This window comes from Rhinolophus ferrumequinum, chromosome 11 (genome assembly GCF_004115265.2).
Source record: "Rhinolophus ferrumequinum isolate MPI-CBG mRhiFer1 chromosome 11, mRhiFer1_v1.p, whole genome shotgun sequence".
Classification (NCBI taxonomy): Eukaryota; Metazoa; Chordata; class Mammalia; order Chiroptera; family Rhinolophidae; genus Rhinolophus; species Rhinolophus ferrumequinum.
The window spans coordinates 3,998,198-4,010,626 of record NC_046294.1 but is presented as its reverse complement, the minus strand read 5'-3'; the positions used below and the strand labels follow the sequence as shown (position 1 = coordinate 4,010,626).

Sequence of the window (12,429 nt, the reverse complement as noted above, 5' to 3'; positions counted from 1 at the left end):
GTTCGGAAAAATAAAAAAAGATTCCTCAAAGTTATGGTTTTATTGCCCTGTAGGATAACCAGTTTGTACCTTTTTAGGAAAAACTCAGATTTTGTCTACCTTCCTGTGTAGAGAAAAATCTAGTTCTTCCCTACTGTGTGTTTCTCTTCTGAAAGTCTCCTTTACGACTGACACAAAACACTTCGCTTCTGACACTTCTGGTCACCAAATGTGCATGGGGGGGGGTTCCCCACACCAACAAGCCATTCAATTCAATTCTGACACCCTCTACCCAGAGAGCATCAGATTCCACAGGTAAGGGCTCAGTCCTATAAGACTACCCACCCCCCGCCCCTTCAGACTCTCCAGAGGCTCCTTGTTTTTATTTATTTATTTTTAAGTTGTTTTTTTTTTAATGATTATTATTTTTTTATTGGGGAAAGGGAACAGGACTTTATTGGAGAACAGTGTGTACTTCCAGGACTTTTTTCCAGGTCAAGTTGTTGTCCTTTCAATCTTAGTTGTGGAGGGTGCCGTTCAGCTTCAAGTTGTTGTCCTTTCAGGACTTAGTTGTGGAGAGCACAGCTCAAGGTGCCGTGTTCAATCTTAGTTGCAGGGGGCAGAACCCACCATCCCTTGCGGGACTCGAGGAATTGAACTGGCAACCTTGTGGTTGAGAGCCCACTGGCCCATGTGGGAATCGAACCGGCAGCCTTCGGAGTTAGGAGCATGGAGCTCCAACCGTCTGAGCCACTGGGCCGGCCCCCAGAGGCTCCTTGTTTTTAGAAGACTCACACTTTGTACAGTACCTTTCTACTTGCAGATGCGATTGTCCTCAGATTTCAGATGTGTCCACATATTTTTCTCTTCCTTAAGAAAGTCCATCTCACCCAGCAGCTCCTCCTCCCACTGTGGCACTGGTCCTCCGGAAGCTTACCGGTGACCAGCAGCACCTGCCACCTGCCCCAGGTCCCATCCTATTGGGCCCTCTGCTGCAGTTCACTGCTACTGCACTTCATGTCCTGGGAACACTGTCTCCCTGTAACCGCCGAACCACCTTCACCAGGTTCTCCTCCCCTGGGGCCTGTTCTCAGCTGTTTACCATAGCTCCCTTCTGTTTCCCCGCACCCCCAACCTAGATGTGGCTCTGACCCTGGCTGGTGTCTACACCAGCCTTGTTTGCTCAACTCCTGCTAGCTCCCACCCTGCCAGATAGCACCCGTATTCTGATCCTCCCAAATCCTCAAGGAGCGGCCCTAGCAGAAATCTCTCAGCTTTCCTGCCTCTGTCCTTCCTGGTGTGCCTATGCTCACCTTCCTGTCTGAACATCTTTGCTACATCCTGTGGCCTCAGGCAGAACTAGCTGCATTGTCTGCCAGGCCCCCTGCAAAATGAAAATGCAGAAACCCTGGGCGGCCAGTTAGCTCAGTTGGTTAGAGCCACGCTGGTTGTAACACCAGGATTGCAGGTTCGATCTCCACATAGGCCAGTGTGAGTTGCACCCTCTCCAAATAGATGGAGACAACTATCCACAACTAGATTGAAACAACTACTTGACTTGGAACTAATGGATCCTGGAAAAACACACTTAAAATAAATAAAAGTTTTTAAAAAAAAAGAAAACGCAGAAACCATTGTTCAAGAATTATTAAGAATTTTAAGACTGGGCATTAGAGTGGCCGGGTGGCTCAGTTGGTTAGAGCGCCAGCTCTCAACAAGCTTTCCGGGATGGTGGGGTGGGCCTCCTGCAACTAAGATTGAAACCGGTGACTGGACTTGGAGCTGAGCTGCGCCCTCCACAACTAGATTGAAGGACAATGACTTGGAGCTGATGGGCCCTGGAGAAACACACTGTTCCCCAATATTCCCCAATAAAAATTTTTTTTTAATTATTAAAATTAAGGCCTTCATTTAGAAAAAAAGAAAGAAAGAAAAAGAAGACTGGGCATTAAGCCACCACCGGGCCCTTCAGCACCCTTCTGAGTGCTGGCTCTGTGTGACTGGGCGGGGTTGTACACCCATGGAGCTGGCCCTGTCCCCTAGGCAGGACCCACAAGACCTTCCGAGGCCTGCACCTAAAGGACCAGCCTGTGCTTATGAGCCTTGATGGACTAACTCTGTGCTTCTTCCACTCAAGCTCTCACCCTGTTTCCTGCCTCTGGGCATCCGTTCTTGCTGTTCCCACTGCCTGGAGTGCCTTCCCACTCACCTCTTATCTTCCCCCCCCCCAACTGACAACCTTGTGGTTGAGAGCCCGCACTCCAACCAACTGAGCCATCCAGGAGCTCAGCGGCAGCTCAGCTCAAGGTGCTGTGTTCAATCTTAGTTCCAGGGGCGCAGCCCACCATCCCTTGTGGATTCGAGGAGTTGAACCAGCAACCTTGTGGTTGAGAGCCCACCGGCCCATGTGGGAATTGAACTGGCAGCCTTTGGAGTTAGGAGCACGGAGCTCCAACCGCCTGAGCCACTGGGCGGGCCCAACTCTTATCTTTGTGCCCAGCGGTGGGCTAAATGCCAGGCACAGAGACAGGGTAAACCAGGACCTACTCCTAACTCTCCAGATGCTCAGAGAGCATCTGGGTTCTGGCTCAGCGGCAGCCCTGCCCAGCTGTGAGGCCCCAAGCCAGTAAACTTTCCTCTATTGCAAAATGGGATAACAACCCAGGAAAGTGCTCTACCCATAACCCTCCTCCTTTAAAAAAAAATCCATTAGGATATGACTCATGTATACCATAAAATCCACCCTTTTCAAGTGTACAATTCAGTGGTTTGTACTACATACACAAAGTTGTGTTACCATCACCACAATCTAATCCCAGAAGCTTCCCAAAACATGCTCCCCTAAAAGAAACCCTGACCCACTAGCCATCACTCCCCTCAACTCCCGCCAGCCCCTGGCAACCACCAATCTGCTTTCTGTCTCTATGGATTTCCCTATTCTGGACATTTCCTATAAGTAAAATCCTCCAATAAATAGTTCACCTTCTGTATCTGGCTTCTGTCACTGGGCATAATATTTTCAAGGTTCTTCCATGTTGTAGCGTGTCAGTGCTTCATTCCTCTTTAAGGCAAGTAACACCCTATTGTATGTCTGGACCATGTTTTCTTTCACCATTCCTCCTTTGATGGATGCCCACAGCTTCTTCACTCACCAGCCTCCAATCTGCCTGTGGGGGCTGGGGGTGGGGTGCGGAGCTCCCACTCTGACCTTGACCCTGAAATAGAACCCGATGGCTGTCTCCTTTTCCACTTGGAAAAATCCCTCTTAGCCTTCAAGATCCAACTCAGACACCACCTGCTCCAAGAAGCCTTCCAGATTACCCAAATTAGACTGATAACCTCTTCCTCCCGGGTGCCCCTACAGGGCCCGGTTCCAGGAAGTCCGGCCTTTTCTAAGATTTTAAGGGCCTCCCCCACCCCACTCCAGATCCGGAACTACGGTTGAGTCCCATTTCTGACGACTCAGGCTCGGCCAACTCGCCAGATCTTTTGTGGAAAGGAAAAGAGGGGAATTGGCTGGGCGCTAATTGGCCGCCAGATAAGCTAATTAAGGTCACTTGCTTTTGATAGGAAGAGACGAGCGTGTGTGTGTGGGGGAGGGGGGATTTCGGGGGTGGAGAGAGGAAGTGACAGGCCGCAGCGGCGGGGAGGTGGGCCGGGAGCGACAGAGGCTTTAGGCTGTTGCAGGAGCACTTGCAGTTTAAAAATGTCCAATTGCCCTGCTCCCTTGAATTTGTTTCTTCTGCAGGAAGTTCCGCGGTCGATCCCGACGCTGCAGCCCCTCTCCTGCCCGCCAGGGTGCCGGCCCCGTGCCAAGGGAGAGGCCGAGGTAAGAACTCGGCCAAGGGCTCCGGCACCTTGCACAGCTGCGAGTCCTGCCGCTGGGGGCAGCTGGCGGCCGGTGGGGAGGAGGTCCCGCGATGCCCCAGCTCCCGGCGCTCTCCCTCCCAGCTCACCCCTGCTCCTCTCGGCGTCCACCCAGAGCCCTATTTGCGTCCCAGGGTGCCCTAGAGCCCCTCTTTTGTGCACGAGAAGGAGCTGGGGTGGAGGGGAGGCAGTACCAGAGATGTGCTAGTTCGCCCATCTCGTCTACCCGCCCCGGGGAAGCCGGAGTCGCGGGCGGGAGGGAGAGGGTGCCCGGGGCGATCACCGTGGGTCAAGGTCCGCCGGGCCCGCGCGCGGGGGCGGGGTTAGACTGCGGGAGGGCTCAGCGCCAGCCGGGCCGGGGTGTGAAATCGGCCACGAACCGGGAGGGTGGGGGCAGCGTGCTTGCCCGCCAGCCGGGAGACCGCATCCGGTCCCGGGCGTCGAGACCCGGGGAACTCGGAGCGTTCCCGCCCTGCGCCTCTCCACGCGCGGAGCCAGCACTTCCTCGTCGGCGTGCGCCTTGCTGAGCGGCTTCCTGCTCTGGGTGCCCTCGGGCTGCACTGCAGCCAACCCGGGCCATCGGCCTGAGCCGCGGCCAGCGCCCCCAGGGTCTGGCGCAGGAGATGGCCTCCAGAGCTGGCTGCTTTTTAGTAAGTTAAAATTACGCAATTAAGTTGTGTTCACTGTGGAAAAAGAGGAAACACTGGACCGTATAACAAAAAGCTGTAAAACATTGCCTGAAATCTCACCTCTCGGTAACACTTCGCTGCATTTCCCATCGGTCTTTTGTGCTACTTTCTTTGATTACTATTTTTTTTCTATCTATTTTCTATCTATTTCTATTATTTTCTTTGTGCTATCTTTGATTTCGTGAGTTTTTACAAAATGGAAGCCATATGGTATATACGCGTTTCTGCTCTCTTTTTCTTGATAGGACGCTATCAATTTTTTCCAGGTAACAAATCCATTCTCAGGAATAAACGGAAACTATCCTAGGCAGATACTCCCATCAGCTTCTCCCACCTCCAAACAACTCCCTACTCTGGCCGTAACCACCACTGTTAGTCGGCTGTCTATTCTTCCAGACTTTTCCACATTTTACATTCCACATCTTCCAGAATAGTTTTGTTTTAGGGATCTCTTTTACATAGATCAGATTGGGTTTATATATAATTTTGGCACTTGTTCCCCCTCTGCACTTAACAGTCTGTTTTGGAAATCACTCTGAACCTACCTCCTGCTTACCTGCTTCCTTCTTTTCCACAGTTTGAGTGCACCTTCATTTATGCAGATCATTCTCTGTTGTTTTCTTGTTTTTAGTTTGTTTCCAGTTTCTCTAGTCAACGGTTCATCCCAAATGTGTTTCTCCAGCACCTACTGTGAGCTGGACCTCTCCTAGGCCCCGGAAGAACAATAATGAACAGACTAGATGCCACCCTCTCATTTCTACAAGGGCAATGAACAAGGACACTTCTGGTGGATCAGCAGGGGATATTTTATTTTTTCAATCGGGAATGTGTTCAAATCAATATGGTTTAAATATCCAATCAGTATAAGACGTATCTAGGAGAAAGCCTGACTCTCACCTCTGCCGCATCTGACACACACAGGTAACCATTCTGACTGGTTTCTTATGTTGTCTTTCCAGAATTTCCTTATGAAAATGCAAGCAAAAATTAGTATGTATGTCAAAGGAAGCTTGCTTCCTTCTTTCTCATGTCAAAGGAAGCTTGCTGTATCTCCCGTCCTGTGTTTGCCTTTTCAAAAATTTACTTACATGCCTTAGAGCTATCTTCCTGTCATTACACAGAGAGTGTCTCTGTTTAAGTTTATTTACATATGGTTTAATGGTACACAGTGTTCCATCATATGGTTTATTTTATCTTATTTTATCGCAATTTAATTGTCTTCTGTGACACTTGGCTATTTCCTGTCTTTTGTCCTAGAAACATTGTTGCAATGAATAACTGTACAAAGGTCAGTTCTTGCACCTGCAAGTCTATCCATAGGGTGGGTTCTCGGAATTGTGATTGGGTCAAGGCCATGTGTGTGCAGTGTTGTTGTATATTACTGAATTACCCTCTGTGCTGGTATTAGTCAGGGTGCTCCAGAGAAACAGAACCAATATTATATATATATATATATATATATATATATATATATATATATATACACAGACACACACACATATATGTACATATATATATATATATAAATATAAATATAAATATATAAATACACACACTGTGTTTCCCCCAAAATAAAACCTAACTGGACAATCAGCTCTAATGTGTCTTTTGGAGCAAAAATCAGTATAAGACCCAGTATTATATTATATTATATTATATTATATTATATTATATTATATTAAAGACCCAATCTTGGGCTGGAGCGAGCGCGCCTGCGCGCTGGGCAGCCTTTTCTAAAGTTCACGTGTCTCGAAAACCGGACTGCAGGTCTCTCCTTGCGGCCGAGGCGCGAGAGCAGAGTACGAACTGCTGCTGCCGGAGTCATGGCAGGACAGGCATTTAGAAAGTTTCTCCCCCTCTTTGACCGAGTATTAGTTGAAAGGAGTGCTGCAGAAACTGTAACCAAGGGAAGCATTATGCTTCCAGAAAAATCTCAAGGAAAAGTATTGCAAGCAACAGTAGTAGCTGTTGGATCCGGCTCTAAAGGAAAGGGCGGAGAGATTCAACCAGTTAGCGTGAAAGTTGGAGATAAAGTTCTTCTTCCAGAATATGGAGGCACCAAAGTAGTTATAGATGACAAGGATTATTTCTTGTTTAGAGATGGTGACATTCTAGGAAAGTATGTAGACTGAAATAAATCACTACTGACATGGCATCACGTGAAGCTGCCCATTCCACTGAAGTTCTGAAATCTCATCATGTAAATAATTTCCATGTCTCTTTTGTAATAAACTAATGATATCCAAAAAAAAAAAAAAAGACCCAATCTTATATTATAGTAAAATAAGACTGGGTCTTTCATTAATTTTTGCTCTAAAAGACACATTAGAGCTGATTGTCCAGCTAGGCCTTATTTTCAGGGAAACACAGTGTGTGTGTGTGTGTGTGTGTGTGTGTGTGTGTGTGTGTGTATAGCATAACATATACATATTATGTTTTATATATATATATATATGTATATATATATATATATATATATATGAGAAACAAAGAGAGAAATACATATACCGGGGGTGCCAAAAAATGTACACATGTGGACACTTTGGTCAACGTGGCTCAAGCAATAGTTCGCCATAATCAGAAGTGTCTGCACGCTGATGGTAACCACTTTGAGCACCTCTTGTAACTGCAGAAGTCAAACGTGACTTGTATTCACCTTTTGTTATCAGTATATGAGGTCTGATAATTAAGTTTGGGAACGCATCCTAGAAAAGGTGCCTCATTGCTGAATATCACTATGGTCACTTCGAAGGACTCCCCTTGGGAAGTTATGCACCAACGCCAGCACCTAGTCCACCCTTCAAAGCAATTTTGGAACTCTTTTTCTGGAATGGCCATCAGAGCTGTCGTCGTATTACCCTTGATGTCTTGAATGTCATCAAAATGTCTTCCTTTCAATATTTCCTTTATCTTCAGGTAAAGAAAGAAGTCATTGGGGGCCAGATCAGGTGAGTGGGAGGGTGTTCCAATACAGTTATTTGTTTACTGGCTAAAAACTCCCTCACAGACAGTGCCGTGTGAGCTGGTGCATTGTCGTGATGCAAGAACCGTGAATTGTTGGCGAAAAGTTTAGGTCGTCTAACTTTTTCATGCAGCGTTTTCAGCACTTCCAAATAGTAAACTTGGTTAACTGTTTGTCCAGTGGGTGCAAATTCATAATGAATAATCCCTCTGATATCAAAAAAGATTAGCAACAGCATTGTAACAAGTTCTCAAATTTAATTGTCAGACCTTGAATAATATTGAGTATTACAATTTTAATACAGTTTTTTCCTTTTTGGGGTACCCTCTGTGTGTGTGTGTGTGTGTGTGTGTGTGTGTGTGGATTGGAACTTTAAGAAAACATGCTCAGGCAGGGGATGGGTAATAGATGGGAGGAGCTAGGGCTTATGGAAGTTCACACAAGAACCCTACAGGAAGAACCCTATGGTTCTAACTTCCTTTATAATGGAACCCTATGGTTCTAACTTCCTTTTTTCCTTCCTTAAATACCCCTGCATCTTGGCATGCTGGCCATAATCTGCACGTGGCTTGACATGTCCGTATGTGCTGGGTTGCAACCCTTTTTTGTCTCCCGAATAGATCCTTTTTTGGGACGAAATAGGCTGACAAGTCCCAAAATCTGCAGTAGGCAAGCTGGAAACCAAGGAGAGCTGATGGGATAATTCCTGTACGATGTCTGGTAGGCTCAAGACCCAGGAAGAGCCACTGTTTCAGGTTGAGTCCAAAGGCAGGATAAAAAAAAAAATCTGTCTCAGTTTCAAGTCAGGCAGGAGGAGTTCTCTCTTACTCAGGGAAGGGTCAGCCCTTTTCTTCCGTTCATACCTTCAGCTGATTGGATGAGGCCCACCCCATTGGGAAGAGCAGTCTGCTTCACTTACTGCACTGATTCAAATGTTAATCTCGTCTAGAAACAAACACCCAGAATAATGTTTGTCTGGCTCTCTGGGCCTCTGCCTCCCATGCCCATGGCCCAGTCAAGTAGATACAGAAAACTAACCCTCACACCTTCCACAGGGTTGCCCCAGTTTGCCCTCCCCCCAACACTGTGTCCCATAGACACACCAAAAATGTGTGTCGAAATGTTAGGTTTTCCCCAGTCTGAGAAGTGAAAAATGGTGTCCTTGCCCCATTTTAATTTGCATTTCTTTCATTATGAGGAAGGTTGGGTGTTGTTTCGTAAATGGGAGAGCCATTTGTATTTCCTTCTCAGTATACTGCTCATACGCTTTTCCTTATTTTCTATTAGGTTGTGGATCTTTTTATATAAAGACTGAGCTGAAAAAAATGTTTTGTTTTTTTTTACTAAGTGTCTTTTTAAAACAGCATTATCAAGATATAATCTACACAGGATACAATTCATCCGTCTAAAGTGTATATTTCACCGGTTTTTACTATGTTTACAGAGTTGTGCAATGATCACCACAGTCAAGTTTCGAAAATTTTTATCATCCCGAAACAGAAATCTCCAACCATTAGCAATGACTTCCCTTTGGCCCCCAACCCAGGCTTAAACAACCACTAACCTATTTGGGGTCTGTATGGATTTGCCTGTTCTGGACAATTCATATAAATGGAATCATGCAATATATGGCCTTTTGTATCTGGCTTCTTTCGCATAGCATAATATTTTTGAGATTTATCCATGTTGTAGTGTATGACAGTACTTAAAGTTCCTTTGTATGGCTGAATAATATCCCATTGGACGGATAGACCACATTTTGTTTACCCATTCATCTGTTGATGTCTATTTGTCTTGTTTCCACTTTCTGGCTATGCGCCATTTCACATTCCCACCAGCAGTGTGCGAGGGTTCCAGTTTCTCCACATCTTCACCAACACTTGTTACTACCTGCAGTTTTGATTCTAGCTATCAAGGGTATGAAGGTGTTGTTCATTATGGTTTTCATGTGCATTTCCCTGATCACTAACCAGTTCATCTTTTGACTTTGATTTCTTTTTATGATTTCCTTCTATAATCAAGTGTATTATTATTTTATGGCTTCTCAGTTTTGACTCATAGAGGAAATTGCCCCCACTGTAGGATTATAAAGCAATTTTCCTGTATTCTCTTCTAGTACTTCTATGCTTTCAGGTTTTTCATTTAAAGCATGGATTCCTTTCCATTTTACTCTGGCATGATGTAGGGGAGGAAAAAAAATTTTTCCTCTACCCTTCTAGATTCTTGGTTGAGACACGCTATAACAAAAAAAGACAGATTAACAAGAGAAAAACAAACAGAAGTTGAATAACATATATACCTCTTATATACATGGAGAAACCCAGGAAAACTGAGTAACTCTCTGACATGGCCCAAACCACCGCCTTAAATACCATCTCCAGCTAAAGACAAAGGAAAAAGTTGGGGAAGTAGGGTGGGAGCCAGTTATGGGACATTACCAGGAAAAGCACCCGTAAACACGGGTAAAGTTGTTATGCAAATTTAGGTCAGTTACCTTCTCCATTGATAAGAATTTCTAGATATTCGGTCATTCTCTTCCTACGACAGAAAGGGAGACACTTACAAATTAAGATTTCCGTTATAACTGTAAATGTCTCTTACAAAAGGGTAACTTTTATTTGATCTTCAGAGCCTCTCCTATGTCTGCAGTTTCTTAAAAATAATCAGCTAAAGATAATCCTTATGCCAATAAGGCATCTTTTGGGGTGGCAAATTCTGCTCCCCTTCCATGTGAAATAGGCATTCACTTCCTTCTTTTCTCCAGAAGCCATGCTGTGTCCTGGCACCCCTGGCGGGAAAGATTTCGATCAGGTGGTCTGGAAGGCCAGTGTGAAGAGGTGACATTTGCAGGAAAGGAACATTGTTCAAGAGTGTGCCAGCATCACAGGTGAGAAGGTGGCAGGTACAAAGGCCCTTAGGTGGTAAGAAGCTTTGCGGGTTCTGAGAACATAAGACCAGGTGGCTGGCCAGCCAGGTGGCTCAGGAGGTTGGAGCTCCGTGCTCCTAACTCCAAGGGCTGCCGGTTGGATTCCCACATGGGCCAGTGGGCTCTCAACCACACGGTTGCTGATTTGACTCCCGCAAGGGATGGTGGGCTGTGCCCCCTGCAACTAACAACGGCAACTGGACCTGGAGCTGAGCTGCACCCTCCACAACTAAGATTGAAAGGACAACAACTTGACTTGGAAAAAATCCTGGAAGTACACACTGTTCCCCAATAAAGTCCTTTTCCCCGTCAGAAAAAAAGAAAAAAGAGAGAGACCAGGTGGCTGCAGGTGGTCGAAAATCCCAGAGTACAGAGTTGGATTCCGAGAGGTGGCCGGGTCATAGATGGCCTTGCAGGTCTCTGTGTGGATAGAATTTTAATTTCAGTTTAATGGTATTGAAGAACTGCAGGTAAGATCTTTACAGCTGTTTGCTCGATAATATCTAGAAAGGAAACTTCTGGGTCCAAGGTTAAACGCACTTTCAATTTAGCTGCAAACTGCCAAATTGTCCTCTAAAAAGGCTATGTGGAATTATTCTCCTTCCTCTTTTCCCTTTGTTATTGTAATATCATTTGGCATTTTATTAAATATTTTTGAAACATGGTTTAGTGAGTGCATGGTTTTTTGGTTTTTTCATCTTTATTAGGGTATAGTTGACATACTATAAACTCCACACATTTGAGCTGTACAAGTCTGTAAGTTTTGGCCTATGTACACATCCTTGAAACCATCACCACAATCAACACAGTATAAGCAAAAATGAGGCCACATGCTCAACCTGACAAGCACAGGTGAGGCCTGTATGGCAAGCCCTACAAAGCCAGAGACTGAAAGGAACTACACGGGATGGTCTGAACATAAAAATTCCTGACTACCAGCGGTCATAGCAGGTAGTCACATCCTCCGCCTGTAGCTTCCGTGACAAGGATCAATCTTTACCTTAGGTGAGCCTGTCTATTGTTTGTTTGGGTTTTTTTTGCATCTAAGATAACATACCTTTGAAATGTCAGAGTAACCCTTTTCCAGACCCCTCGGAGCACAATCATGGCACCAGAGCACCAGACCACGGGACCCCTTCTTGTTGTCTTGTTCCCCAAATACCATCTTTATGTGCTATAAATGTCAATTATTAACTATTCTGTCCCCACAAAGTACGTGTCTGTCTCCATTTTGCTTTTTACCCAAACCTAGAGATTTCTCCTCTTTGTTTTCTCCCGCCTTTTCATCTACTACCAATGGATCTTGTGTAACTCTCTTTTTGCTCCTCCTTTGATCCTAATATGTAAAATAAGCTGCAAAACTGCCATTATCTGGAGCCTTTTCTCAGTCTGTTGAGATTTTGCTTCCCAGCAGTTGTCATCAGTTTGGCTTAAAGAAACTCATGAAAATTATCTATGGGTTTGAACATGTCTTACGGCCACAATAGTGTTCATAAACAAAACTCAGCTGAGAACATGTAAAGATCTAATTGGCATCATTAAACAGTTCATGAATGGGGCAGCCTCCTAGCTAGCAAGGAGAAAGGACCTTTGAGGAGCCATATAAAATGGAAGACTTTTATGGGAAGAAGGTTGGCGAGACAAGGAAGTCACGAACACGAGAAAGGATTCTTTCAGGTAAGGTCGCCTCACCGGTTGGAGATGGCAGGGGTCTTATCAGGCAGATGACCTCACACATGTTGATTAGGAAATTCCAGACTGATTGGTTTCAAGTCCTACTGCTGGGAGAAGCTGAAACCCTAAGTAAGTCTCGGTTTGCTGACTTGGGCTCAGCACAAGTGACTCCATTTTGGGCCCGTTACTCTTTTTTAACAGTAGCGAACACATCCGTAACCTCCAGAAGTTCCTCCTGCCTTTGGTGGTCCCTGCTCCCCTGTACCCCTCCCCAGGGAACGAACCACTGCTCTTCAATGCAGTTTCTACTATGTGGCTGTCACAATTGTTCG

The 12,429-nt window shown here is 45.5% G+C and overlaps 1 protein-coding gene and 1 long non-coding RNA gene across 2 annotated transcripts; both read left to right on the top strand.

Annotated features, from left to right (window-relative positions):
* Nucleotides 1–3,618: 3,618 nt before the first annotated feature.
* On the top strand, nt 3,619–10,585 carry LOC117029651 (uncharacterized). Its single transcript, XR_004424296.1, has 3 exons — nt 3,619–3,808; nt 5,167–5,456; nt 10,262–10,585. It is a non-coding gene; the product is annotated as an uncharacterized LOC117029651 (long non-coding RNA).
* Nucleotides 6,214–6,811, top strand: LOC117029650 (10 kDa heat shock protein, mitochondrial-like). Its single transcript, XM_033118875.1, has one exon. It carries the CDS (start codon nt 6,359–6,361, stop codon nt 6,665–6,667), a length of 309 nt encoding a protein of 102 aa, XP_032974766.1. The 5' UTR covers nt 6,214–6,358; the 3' UTR covers nt 6,668–6,811.
* Nucleotides 10,586–12,429: the final 1,844 nt, after the last annotated feature.